This window comes from Dermacentor andersoni, chromosome 4, assembly GCF_023375885.2.
Source record: "Dermacentor andersoni chromosome 4, qqDerAnde1_hic_scaffold, whole genome shotgun sequence".
Lineage (NCBI taxonomy): Eukaryota > Metazoa > Arthropoda > Arachnida > Ixodida > Ixodidae > Dermacentor > Dermacentor andersoni.
Window position 1 is genome coordinate 58,350,069 of NC_092817.1, and position 14,092 is coordinate 58,364,160.

Sequence of the window (14,092 nt, forward strand, 5' to 3'; positions counted from 1 at the left end):
CATAACATACAGGAAGTCTCGTGCGACGTGTTTTATTCACAAAAAAATGGCGGACCAATTATCGCGGCCTATATATGTCAGAGTACGTTGCCGGTCGAAAATCGTGAGAAACCGTCCCTCGTGCCTCTTCGTATAGAATCATTACCCTTGCATGTCTCGGCTAGCTGTTTCCCTATCCACGCAAAAATTAGCGGCATGAATTGAGCCAACTGATTACCTGATGCGAAAAAGACGCATTGTGTCCAAAAGGAACGAAGCGCTAGTTTCTTCTTTGTGCCATGTTATCTTTTATGGGGGCGGGGGTGAGAGGAGGAAGGTGCAATGTGCGCGTAACCAACAGGAATACCGCTTCGTCATTTACGTAGAGATTTTTTGTGACACGTGTGATATGCGAATCGACTGATTCCTGTCGTACTTATATATACAGCGCTGCCGTGGAACTGCACGTAAAGGCAAAAACATTCTTTGCTATGCACTCATGATTCTGTTCTCCGTCTCCTCTGGAACTTAAAAGAAATATTCAGTTCAATTTAAGAGGATAAATCTGAGTCAATCAGAGTTGGGATGTCGTATTGTTGGGGGTTTACTATGGGAACGTCGTGATGTAGCGCAAAACATGGGGCGGGGCAACGGCTATAGGAAACACGCAAGAACGACACACGAAGCTCTTCGTTTCCACAAGCTGTAATTTCACTACTATGAAAAGGCGCGAGAAAAATCTTCGTACTTTTAAATAATTTTGGAAGCATTTGGCACTTCGTGCGTGTGCTTTATGTTTCTGCCGAAGTCCTAGCGGCTTTGTGCACTACTACCCACTACAGCCCAAGGTGAAGCTGAGACAGCAGAGCTCACAGCCGCCATTTCGTACCGATGCAGTCCGCTCGATTCTGTGCCACTCTTACCATCCACCGTTCATGACCGGCTGATCCCATTGATAACGCGAGTGGAGCGTCGCTGAGAACACTGACGAAGCGTGAAAAGGAATAACATGATAAAAGGCATCGCAGCGAAATCGCAGCCCAGATAATGGTGCCAAAATATATGGCAATGAGTGCCGTTGTCATCTAAGCATCTATTTCGAAATTATACGGCATTAGAGCGAAACCTGCTGCTGGCGCCAGCAGCCAATCACCAGCCCGATTGCACGAATGCGTGGGCCTATGTTCCTTGCGCCATGTGTTTTGCAATCGAATGTCCCTCAGCGTGGGAGCTTCGTTTGCTCCCACGCGAAGACGTTTAGCATTCCTTTTCTTCCTTTGTTTTTTTTTTTTTTTTTAGGAAGAGGGAGATAGAAAGTGCCTCGAGCGGCCAGTCGCGCGGCAATTTTACGTGCATTCGCGGGCTTCTTTCACTGTCGAAAAAATATTTTTATGTAGCACGTATTGAGCAACAGAAAGCTGTACCGGGAGTTTTTTATGTTGCTCTACAATTTTCTCTTTGACACTTTTAACCTGATTATAATAATTGAGAAGTTCATTCATTCAGAGTAATTATCTAATTAGGCGGCATGCAAAAAGAAATAACCTGAGTATCTCCAAGTGACGGCAAAGAACATTACCTTGATTCGGTCCAGCTACGTGGCATTTGCTAATGTTTAAGGTTTGTCTCAAGTTACGTGAAACACACAGTACAGTTATCCAGTCATTTCTGGTTGCTAAACAACTTCTGGAACGCAGCTCTTAGGCGCCTGTTTCTGCATTGAGCGTCGGCGTGCCTCAACGTACCTCGGCGTAACTGAGCGAACGAGCACAGCTAAAGATGAAAGAGCGAACGCAGAGCGTAGCGGGCGATCAAAGACGGCGATAGCGAAGAGAGCGCGAGGAGGAAAGCGAAGGAAGCCACCTTGAAGCACCACCAGATGGCACTCCCGTCCACGCATCCGCGGCAACAGCGGTGACGGCCGTCTGGGGGGAAGAAAAAGGAACAGAAAGGGGTCGCCTTCGCGCATAGCGTTCGCCGCAATCGTTTCCCGGTAAACATTACGGTTGCATAAGCTGCAGTTGCCGAGAAGCGGCAACTGCGTGGCCAGTCTTTATATAGCGTCGCGCGTCGCGGCTCTGCCAGTCGGTGCGGTGATTGGTGCGATGCCTCAATACAGGTATATTGTGAAATGAACACACGTATAGAGCTGCGCTCTAGTTTCGCATTAGGGAGTATTGTAATCTTTTGTGAATTTTTTTTGCGCTTTGGTTTACTCTCAAAGTAGAAGTCCCAAGAGATAGAGAGAGAGAAGAAAAAAGGTAAAGGCAGGGAGGTCAACCCGACGCCAATCCGCTTTACTACCATACAGAGGGGGAGAGGTATAGGGGATGGAAGAAAGAAAGGAGGGAGAACACCCGATGGTGTTGCTTCATTCGGATGTGCGCTCAGTCACCACAGTTGGTCACTGAAGTCTGTAGAGGTCGGTTGCTGACATTTCGGTATCAGTTCTTGGCACGAAACTGCGCCGCAGGGACAGCGTATAAGAGGTGCGTGCAGACATAAGTGAACTATTTCCTATGAGCACTACCCGTCGTAGAGTTGATCGAACATAAGAGTGGTCTATTCAGCTATAAACGACCACTGTTGTGTTCACTGGATGTTGAACAGTTGATGAATTCGTAGCCAAAACAGTGTAATAGAACTTGATAGTTTAGGTTGGAGGCCAATTTCTGAATGCCTGGCCGACGTAAGGATGAAATACGAGACATGATGCCTCTAGCATTCCCACATCGCTAAACTTCAAACTTCTGTCCGAAATGATGACAACAGGTGATCCATGATGCCTACGTAAGGCATGCAAGCACTAGATGCAGGAAGTCCTGTATCTATAAAGCGCTTCGATGTGTCTGCACTGTTTGCATTCGCTGTCTGCAGCTTAGTCTCAGTGTGTATACTAAACCCAACGAGCTTCCGACGCGTCAGTTAGCATCCCGTTGTGTCAGATCATGTTCTCTGATTTTGCGCATCACGTTCGCTGGTACGCTAGTGTATGTTCATGTATATCGTCCATATCACGTGTTTCATAATGCACCAAACGAGCCTACACCTTTCACCGAGTTGATATGCATAATTGTGCGCCAGTGCATGATACTTCTAAACTAAGGTCCCCGGATTCTGCAAAAAAAAATATATATATATATAGAACAATAGGACGACGGCACTTATGAAACTTTCGTGCTAACGTTGCTACTGCGGCTCGGTCATCGTCAGAGTATCATAACTACGAGTACTTACCAGAGCATTCTGGCAAAGACCGCGACCAGGCAAAAACATCAGCACGAAAGTTCCACACGTGCCCTTTTCCTTTCTGTGGGCCGGAAAAAGAAGTATACGGAAGGGTTCGATATTTTTCTACAAACGCACAACATCAACAGACAGTGAGGCAGAGGAAAGCATAGGGGAAAGTAACTGTATTTTTTAAGTGCAATGTAGAAATGATAAGCAAAAGCGAAATAAAACGTACTACGAGAAAACTGTCTGCCGCAGGTGCGAGCCGAACCCACGTCTTTCTCATTGCGGTTGCGGTGCTCTACCATTAAGCAACCGCGTCGGCCATTCTCCTACCCACTTTCTTGGGTATTTGTGTCTGTGTGTACTAGATATAGCCCTGGGAATGTTTTCCCAGCGCCGCCCACGACTAAGGTACCTGACGCGAAACATTCTTTCAACCGCAGGCATCACGTGGTACGTCAACTTGGGAGAAAGCAACTGGCCTATATGTATGTATGATACTGAAATCCCGCTAATTCATCGTCAAGCTCCATCTTGAATGTTGTTGTTTTTTTTTGCTTTTCGGCTAACAGCTGATAGTCTCGTGAAGAACAGTTTCCCTATCAACCTCCCTTGTTTATCATTCTCCCACACCAGTCAATTACTTGCTTCCGTCGCACGCGCACGGGGCCCGTACCACCCGAGGGCTATCTGCTTCTTATGAAATGTGTAGAAGCAAGACAGCAGAATCTGCACAATTTGTTCAGTCTTGACGTTAGTATTATACGCCAAAAGGTGGATACACTTCGTTTGTGAACCACCCGTTAGCACTGTGGGATAGGCGTCAGAGCGAACCAAACGGAAGGCTACAGCCAGTGATAAAAATGCAGGAGAGATTCCTCCTAGAAAGCGTGATGCGCCCTCCCTTCGTCCCTTCGCGATTCAAGCAATAGTTCCCTTGAATATGCCGCCGGAGCGAACAGGAGCACAGGAGTAGCCGCAGTTGCGCAACGACATGTTAGTGGATGTATGCTGCGTGCATACAATGTACACAACCGTAATTTGCATGCAACTTCATGCAACCAAATCATGCAACAATCATAACTGCTAGAGACCATCTCATTCCAACATACGTCAGGGTTGACAACCTCAGAGCACAAATTCGACATCTCTTTCGAGTCCGCATTTACTACATTGCTGGTTTGCCGCCGCAGAGACCTCAAGGCAAATTTTTTAAAACTTGTTACGACTCATTAAGTCTGCCTTCTGCGGTCCTTTACACCACCATTAAGACCACTGTCACCCCTCTGTTGCCTACGACAGCCACAATTATGCCTCACAGTTCCTGGAATTATGAGCAAGGCCCGTCGTTACAGTGGCTCTAGGATAGCTGACATCGCCTTATGAAAATTTCTTATGTATGTCTGATGACATGCTATTGTTCTTTCCCATTAAGGTTGCCAGAAATATTTTAGAGTCCTTCTTAGTGTCTGGTACGTTTCAAAATTGAATTATCCACCTTTTGTCTAGCTTGTACGTGACGCGCAAAGTTTTTGCGCGTTTCTATTCTGATCCTAATTCGTATGCACATCAGAATTTCAGTGGTTCATGAATTCTTTTATTATAGACATGCCATTTTAGATAAACATTCTACAAAATATACTTTATTTTTTAAATGAAAGGTAAATAAACAAAAATAATTCATCTAAACGCCTTGCGACTACGTAGGCTGCGATCGAGCGCCCGCGAAACTACCAGGACTTGAAGGTCTGACCTTTCATTCACAAACCCACAACTTTCTCCCAACGCACTGCCGGAACACGTCTATTGATGCAGAGTTTACTAAGTCAAAGTGACATGCACTGTCGACGCTGGTGTTTACATTTCACCGCATTTACAGAGTAGGTGAACTAAATTTCACACTCCACAAGATACCATTTTGATGCAAAGTGTTGTGGGCGCTCGACGCTGGAGCATTGAGCGGACATCGCAAAAGGCAAATGCTTTACCTGAAACCATGTGCACGTGGCCATAATTGAATTTTATAATAATTTCTTTTTGTCAGAAATGTTTATGCATGCGCCCATGTGCGCCGATCATGAACTCAGCCGCTTCGCTTGGCCTAATCTTTGGTCGACCTTGCTCCTCTCTCTCTTTTTATCCCCCCTTCCGCGCTCTTTCTCTTTTTATTCCCCTACTCCTTCCCTGCGTGAAGGGTAGCCAACCGGACCTTTGGTTAACCTCCTTGCCTTTCTTTGCATCTTTTCTCTCTCTCTCTCTCTCCCTTGGTCGACGGTCGAAGGGAATAAAATCGGCGTTATTTCGGCACTGGCGAGTGGCGGTGGCTGAAATTCGGACATTGGAGTTTCAGAAGCCTTTCCCGTAGACAGTAATAATTTAATTATGGGATTTTACGTGCCTAAACCATGATCTGATTATGAGGCACACCGCAGGGGGGGGGGGGGGCGCTGCGGAAATTTGGACCACCTGGGGTTCTTTAACGTGTTTCACGCCAAGAAGACGACGAAGTATTTTTTGATACACTGCTGTTCTTTCTAGCTATGGTTTATTTCTGTGAAAATCTAAGTGCACCCGCTGGTCCTCGCTCCCTGCTCAGTCGTGACGGAAATGGACCCCCCGAACGACTTCGGGCGACGGCGGCGTCAGCGGCGACCGCCTCCAGGAAGCGGACCGGTCAACAAATCGACAGCGACAGCGAAGACACCCATATTCTCTCTCTCGGTAGTAAGGACACTTCCGATGACGACTTCCAGCTTGTGCAGAGCCGCAGAGCGAAGAGAAGGAACAAGAGGACGTCTTCATCGTCTAGTACGCAAACTAAGACACACGAAGGCGCCGGACACCAATACCATCATATTTGTGCCCGGGCTTACTACCGTCAACATGAGGCTACTTAACATGCAATCTGTGTCGATGTCACTGGAAGCCCTGGTGCCAAACAAAATATCGGACTTTCGAGTGAACACAAGAAAAAATCTACTCGCGGTTGATGTCCAGCATGCGGCTGCTATGACCACTCTACGCAATGTAATGGACCTCACCGACCAATTGCGCTGGCAAGTTGCGTTGGGAAGATAATGGAGCGAATGATCCTCGCCAGACTTGAGTGGTATTTTGAACATTACGAAATCTACCCGGACGCCATGGCCGGTTTTCGATGTCACCGATGTTCTATCGACAACGTTATCGATCTGGTAACCTATGGTCAACACCAAAAGACGTGTAAGAGGTTATCTGTCGCAATGTTATTAGATATAAAGGGAGCCTACGACAACGTTTTTCATGACGCCATACTTGAAGCATTGGAATCGGTGGGCCTAGGCGGTCCATTATATCGTTGGACGCGCAGTTATTTACACAGGCGGTCTCTATTTCTTAACACTGAAGCTGGCCCAACCTCGCAATATTACACGCACCATGGAGTTCCACAAGGCGGCGTCTTGAGTCCCACGATTTTCAACCTTGTACTCATTGGTCTCGTGGAACGACTTCCGAACACAGTTAAAATATCAATGTATGCCGACGACATTTGCGTCTGGGCATCTGGTGTGACACGGCCGCAAGTACGCGCCAGGCTTCAAAAAGCTGCCAGGTCAACATCGGCCTACTTAAATGAACAAGGCCTCAAGATCTCGCCAGAAAAATGCGCATTGGTCCCGTTTAGCCGAAAGCCAGTGAGATCATACGATGTCTCTATCGACGGTAAAGCATACCTTATGTCAGGACGCACCGATTCTTAGGCGTAATCATTGATCGTGACCCCTGCTGGAGTCCTCAGGTGGCCTACCTAAAGAAGCGCCTGACGGATATCTCTAATGTGTTTAAGTTTCTTGGAGGAAAATTCTGGAGTACTTCAGTACATGCAATGATGCAATTGTACAGGACGCTCTTTCCTGGGTATTTGCGATACAGCTTGCCTGTGCTGACCAACACCTGCAGAAGTAATATCTGTACACTCGAAAGCGTCCAGGCCAAGGCACTTAGAGCGTATCTTGGATTGCCGCGGTGCTCGTCAACGGCTGAAACAATTGCCATTGCACACGATTTCCCAGCCAAGACCCATATAGTGATGGAAGCGCTCACAGCACACGTAAGACACCTTGCTCGAGCCCCTGCCCATAATCTAGGCTCACTGCCAGAGGATCGACCACGTGCTTCCTTTTGCGAAACAGTCCTGACATATCGTGCATACCTTACATCAGGTTATACAACTCCAGCGAAAGTTCCGTTTCCACCATGGTGCTTGGCTCAAGCAAAGGTTCGTCTAATGGTACCAGGAATACGAACAAAAGCCCAACTCTCGTCTTCAGCACTCAAGTAGCTTTCACTGCTCTTGCTGTACGAGACGTACAACGTGCATCATCATCTATATGCTGACGCTTCAACCACGATGAATGGGTCTGCAGGATCGGTGATCTTTCCTGCAAAACCTTCCACCATAATGATTCGACTATCTCACCAGACTACATCGACTGCCGCGGAGCTTGCTGCTATTCGTTGCGCACTTCATGTAATTTCTGTAGAGCTACCCAAGAAATGGAGCGTGTTCACTGACTCCAAGGCTGCTCTTCATTGTTTGGTTTCTGCATTACGCCGAGGACCCCACGAACAACTAGTTCTAGAAATCAGACTGCTGCTTCACCACCTCGTCGAGCAAGGACACGACCTCACGTTACAGTGGATTCCAAGCCACTGTGGCATAATGGGCATTGAACATGCCGACGCAGCAGCACGATCTGCACATGAGGAAGGCTTGCAAGACTCCATTCCATTCTCGAGAACAGACGCTGCAATGAAAATTAGTGTGCTTGCAAATGAAGCTATCAAAACTTTATGGAACACACCAAGCTTGAATCATACACGCCTACACCGACTGGTCCCATCCCTTCGACTTCGACCCCCAGCTGGACTCTCTCGACTCGAAACAGCAGTACTTTGCCGACTGTGGCTTGGTGTCGCCTACCCAAGATCTTTCGCCTTCCGAGTCGGTATGGACGACAGCGCGGCTTGCATTCACTGCGGCAGCGAGGAGACTATCGAACACGTACTTTGACACTGCCTTCAATACAGCGCGTACCGGCTGTCACTAGCGACCACGTTGGCACGCCTTGACGACAGGCCACTTTCAGAACAGTGTTTTGGAATGCCGACATGAACTGTCGTCGCAGCGAAAGTCGGTCAAGGCTTTGTTGACCTTTTTACGCGACAGTGGCCTATTAGAAAGACTATAATGACCCCATTCCGTCCCTTTTCATACTTTTTTCTCACGCTTTTATTTTTGTCACGCTCTTCTTTCCGTCTTTACTTCCCCTTTCCCTTCCCCTAGTGCAGGGTAGCAAACCGGAGGTTTTAACTCTGGTTAACCTCCCTGCCTTTCTCTCATTTGCATCTCTCTCTCTCTGTAACGGACCCCGATGGCATTCAGGTGCGCTCTTACATCCCTGTGGGATCTGATGCATTCAACGGCGTTATCTACGACGTAGACGTCGCCATCCTTAATAACGAATTGCCGAGGCCATGGTTGATGTTACCCGGCTAGGCAGTTCGCACTGCGTGAAGATCGCATTGCCGATTCTTATCAAGCCAGCAAATGATGAGGTCATTGTTAATGTTCCTCGCCTGGGCAGTTGACCCTGCGTGAAGATTGCATTCAAGGGTAAATATATACCCTCGTATGTTAATGTGGGACACTTCAGACATGCTGTGCGGCACTTCATTCTGAAACCCCTTCAATGCCGCAAATGCATGGAACTAGGACACGTGTACGGTATCTGCGAAAATCAGGCAGCATGCCCCCGCTGCGTCGAGCCCCATGCTGCAGATAAATGTGGCGCGACTGTAATGATGTGTTCGAACTGTGGCAGGTCACATGAAACTTCATTGAAGGATTGCCCACATATTAAGAAGGAAACGGTCAACATTAAAAGAGATGCTGAGAGATCGTTCATCTCATCGCGACGCCGCCGATAAAATCAGGAAGCAACGTTCCAATCGCCGACGCTCCTCAAGGAAGGCTGTTGCCTCTTGTTAGGGTTGGCGTCTGGCACCACGTGCTGAAAGGAATTTCAACCGACCATCTCATCCTACCTCGTTGAAATGAGGCGTGACTTCGCTTGCTATTGTTGGCATCCCGCTCCACGTGCAGAAAGAACTTTCTCTCATCCGACCTTCTTCCACCAGGCCTCGTCGAAATGAAGCGTGACTTTCTAATTCGCCATGACCGTTTCGAGTGTCTGCCTGTCTGCCGGAAGCTCCGCAGTGTACAGGCCTCCTTTGTGTGTGTATGTGTGTGTGGGTGTGCGAGTTTAGAAAGACCCTTTTCTCGAATTGGACCTAGAGGAGAACTTCCACGAACCCGCAACGCGCAGAAGAGGCGGACAGGCGTCTGCAATTCCAGGAGGCGGGACGACCTCTTCCTTTCAGCAGGCTCGGTATAACCAGAGGAGGAGGGGCCCTCTTTCTGTGCCGGTCACGTGACGTCGACGGAAGCAAGATCCCGCCCACGATTGTAGAGAGCCTAATTAAGGGGCTCCGAAATGTACTTTTACTCACTTCATGCTCTTCTCATTTTCTTTCACATACCTATGAATAAACCGTGCAAGTTTCGCACTAGAAATCGTCTTGCCCTTGCTTGGTCGCCATGGTCTACCGGATGCCTGCAGCCCGCCGACAACGCCACGCTACCCAATAAGTAACGTTGGTCGAGCTTCAATAGGCAGGCGTCGCTACAACTCGAGAGCAGTACGATACGCTACCCTGGAGTGCACAACACTCTGCGACGCGCATGACATTTCCTACAACACCACTTCCTCCTCTGCCACCTGCAGGCCAGGCACTGTGAAAAGGACCACGAAGAACAAGGTCACTGAGAAGACCACATCTGCCGAATCTTGGCCGGCCCTACCAAAATGACAGCATTCGCCAAGATAACCAGAGCAAGCTTTTGATGGATAACCTCCGGTGATTTGTGCGACCAAGACAGGCAGGTGGCTGTGATGCAGCGATCACTAAATAATACAAGCTGCAAACACCAGCAGCTCGAAGTGCTCTGCAAGTACTGGGTGCAGTAAATCCAGTGCTTGCTGGCATCGTTTAAGCACCATGGCTCGACCAATAGTCCCCTTCTGCAGTGAAGTTAAAACTTTCTCGATCTTTCAATGGAATGCCAGATGTCTCAGGACCCGTATAGCAGTATTTCGCTAATTCGTTTTTACAAATCGCTTCCCCATACTGGTCATTTGCGAACCAAATACATCAACTCCACTCAGACTGTCTGGTTACAAATCTTTCGTCTCGTCTACATGTGGTGCGCGGATCAAAGTAATCATCTACATCTGCAAGGACTTTACATATGTCGCTAACGCAGTAGGGCCTCATGACGACAACCAATATGTCTGCCTGCATGTCAAAGAGAAGGCTGTGTCATTTACACTGGTTGGAGCCTACAAATCCCCAGCGGGTCACTTTGACGGCAAAAGACTTAAGAAAATATTAATAATGACCAATGGCCCCTGGGTTTTCACAGGTGACTTTAACGAGCATCACGAGCTATGGAGAAGCGATAAAATTGACTCCACAGGCAGGAGTCGTGCCTCCTTTGCTGCAGACCATGATATGTGCTGTGTGAATGAAGGCAGCCCTACAGTTCTGTGAGGCACGACCTATAGTATATAGCTGTTTGTACTTTCGTGTCACGGCAGCTCTAGAGAGGCAGCGACCGCGCGAAACCGAGGAGAAGGGGGGCAGCACACCCAGGAAGGGGGCGGCGGCCCTCTCGGACCCGCGGAAGTAGCGAGGAACCAAGACCCCGAGGAGCAGAATGCACGAAACTGACGTAGTGGCCGCGTCGCAGTAAAAGCTTGTCCTCCCTGCGTGGAGGGAGCCTAACCGACTCTGCAGGCATTTTCAATAAAGTTGTTCTCTCTCTCTCTCTCTCACGCCACCTTGCCGCGAGCGTTAAATGGTTTAGGACATAGAGACACATGGAAGCCACTATATGCCAACATACACAAAGATTAGTGGAGTTGAGCAATGCTCCTACACTGTCTTTCGCACAGTTGATTGGTCTTGTGCACAACATATGGATGACGAATGTTGGGAAGGCCTTTCACACAATATCGAACATGAAATCGCAGAAGCAATGAAAGCATTCATCTGCTCGCTTACAAGGTCAGCAAGGCGAACAGACTCGGATATAGAACTGGAGAGGCTGCGTGCGGCACGCCGACAGGCGGAGAGAAGCTATCGTTGCGCGAAGTCCGTTTTGGATCTGAGGGCGCTCAGATCCAAAACACGGCCTTTTCGGCCTTTTCCGATACACGGCCTTTTCGCATCTGAACGGGCTTGGTGTACATGCCAGCTTGGGTATTCAAGACTATGTGCTGGCTTTCACCATTCTGTGTACAACTGCAACGATTTGGCCGCCACGTAGCACTTTACGGAGTCCTTCCGTCGTTATACTGATAAGCGAATTGATGCATTGCGGAAAAGTAAATTTCCAGGTGATTGTGTGCAATGCTTAGTGTTTCGAGAAGCTAACGAGGTCGTTTGAAAACAAATATTGGGCCTTCTGCCTTCGCTTCTTCATGACAGCGGACTTTTAGGCTTGTGGTGAATTGCTTTATACCCTGAAAGAGGTGCTAGAGGTGGGACATTTGCCGGCCTTTACTACCAGACAGAATCCGCATGTTGTGGCATAACCCCCCCCCCCCCCCCTGCAATCTTTCAAAACATGATTCACTGGCACTTGACGAACGAAAAAAAAATAGATAAAGAAAATGGTCAACTGCTGTAGCCCCTGGCTTTGAACGCCTTTTTTGCATGTGTTATGCTGCGCCCAATTTTAATGAGGTGCCAATTGACTCATTCTTCTATTTCTGTCCGAGCACCAAGCCTCCGCTTTCTGCCGTTCTTATCACACTTCCATTTTTCAAAAGGCTCAGCCCACTGCATGTAAAACCAAAGCTGCTCCCAGATGAATCCACAGGGTTACTGTCGTATCCAGGACGTTTCAAAGCTCTAGAAGTCCAGAACCCCTGTACTCAACTTTCTGCAGCTTACGTACATCAGAAGTGTCATAGACGCGCCAGCACATAGCCCAGAATAACGCCTACAAAGGCAGCTTTATCAGGCAGTTTTCTAAAAGGTCTGTGGGCAGTAATTGAAAACTTAAATGCTTCCCTTGCGCACTCCGCATGCCATGATCAAACGAAAACGTGTCGACACTTCAGTTAATAAAAGAAGCACTAACTTCAGCGTGGTCTGCAATCCTTACGCGAGAGAGGTGCAGCGAGACTTCTGCTTTTTTATTTACTTTTGCAGGGTCAGAAATCTAATGGCGAGTTCATGGTTAAGACCGAAACAGACTCATGGACCTCTAGGAAACTTCAGCTAATGGACGATGTAAGTATGACTCGTTTTCTTTTCTTTTGCCTGCACAGTAGCCATAGGCGACGTGCCCGTTCGAGAAAAACAGTGCTGTTCACTCATGTGTTCCATGCAGTAACTGTCAAAATAATAGGGTTTTCTGTGCCTCTGCTGATATTCTGTAGACCATTGATGTGAGATAACGACCTGCACTGGGGACATCGGGAGAACGTTAACGTACAACTTTTCTGTCCTTGCGAAACTAAACACTTCTGAACAACGTCGACGTGATGCACTAGCGCTGTGGTCACTATTAAATACCAACAGAGTGCACAAAACTTAAAGGAAGCATGACGGCTGTATTAGGCAGCACTTTTGCAATTGCATAGGTTTGCCCGAGTCAATTATGGTCAGCTTGGTGTAAGATTACAGTACAGTTATAACAGAGGTCCCATTGCAGTGAGTTCACTTCTCTTCTTGTCTGTAGTTTGTAATCTGTATTGTTTCGCCGTATATATATGCTATAAACTTCCCTTCAATATAAGCACATAAGAACATCAACATTGAACAGTTACGGCCCTATTCCGTACGCAATGAAGAAATCAATAATACAACTATTTAGTCCGGCAAATAATGTTTCTTCACGAGCTTTCACTTCACACAAGACAAACGATACGCTTGACACAGATGTTACACTGCCGATATTTGAGGGCTAAATACGAACAGTTAGCTAATTTCGAAAGTACAAAAGTTTTACTTGGTTGCCATTAGCAATTCATAGTGGACAACGGCTCTTGCCTACCAGACCAGTCACCTGCCCAGAAAAGCACTAGTTATCTAAAGAAATCACAACCTAATTAGGTATTTATAATAAACGTACGGTCAGCAAACCTCGTACGTCCATTACCACTCAATCTTAGTAGTTCCTTCACGAAGCTTAGCGCAGACACCACGACTTCATAAAGTGCAACCTACTTACGCATGTATAGGGCCAGCCGCACAAATTTGAGAAAAACTTATTTTCCGCATAGTCAATGGCTTAAGTGGAGTCACCGGAAGAGGGTACGAACTATTTTCTTTTGTGTTTGGCAGGAAGGGCACGTCGTTTATTCACCCTCAACCGCATTTACCCCCTTCCAATCGTTAGGACGACGTCGCTGCCTCAGGCATTCTTCTTCAGTGCAACAGCAGTTTCTTGTTCGGATTAAGATGCGCGGCAAGTGCGAGTTGCCCGGGTTGCTTTTCAGGATTTCACTTCCGTGCAGGCCATGCCGGAAGCGGAAGCTCACAATCGACGGTGGCGCTGCTTGGCTGCAGCGCCACGGTTCCACTACGCGGATATGTCCTCCGGGCCCGAAGACCCGGACAACCGATATCGGATGCAGAACCTGGTGAGGAACCATCACGCTCAAAGCTGTCGCAGAACGTGGAGCCTTAAAGTGGCCGCTTACGTATAGTTTTCTATAGTATTTGGGATTCCCGACGTGTTGGCACACAGCTACGAAACTTCTTT

The 14,092-nt window shown here is 47.8% G+C and overlaps 1 protein-coding gene across 2 annotated transcripts in view; it reads left to right on the plus strand.

Moving 5' to 3' along the window:
• Nucleotides 1-14,092, plus strand: part of acj6 (abnormal chemosensory protein 6) — a 61,411-nt gene that overhangs the window by 40,508 nt on the left and 6,811 nt on the right. The window contains exons 2-4 of one of the 2 annotated variants that reach the window (XM_055073817.2): nt 3,657-3,701; nt 12,535-12,615; nt 13,845-13,970. In XM_055073817.2, the coding sequence (XP_054929792.1) occupies nt 3,657-3,701; nt 12,535-12,615; nt 13,845-13,970 (252 nt within the window). The remainder of the gene's footprint in view (nt 1-3,656; nt 3,702-12,534; nt 12,616-13,844; nt 13,971-14,092) is intronic. The other variant, XM_050183018.3, reaches the window with a different exon arrangement.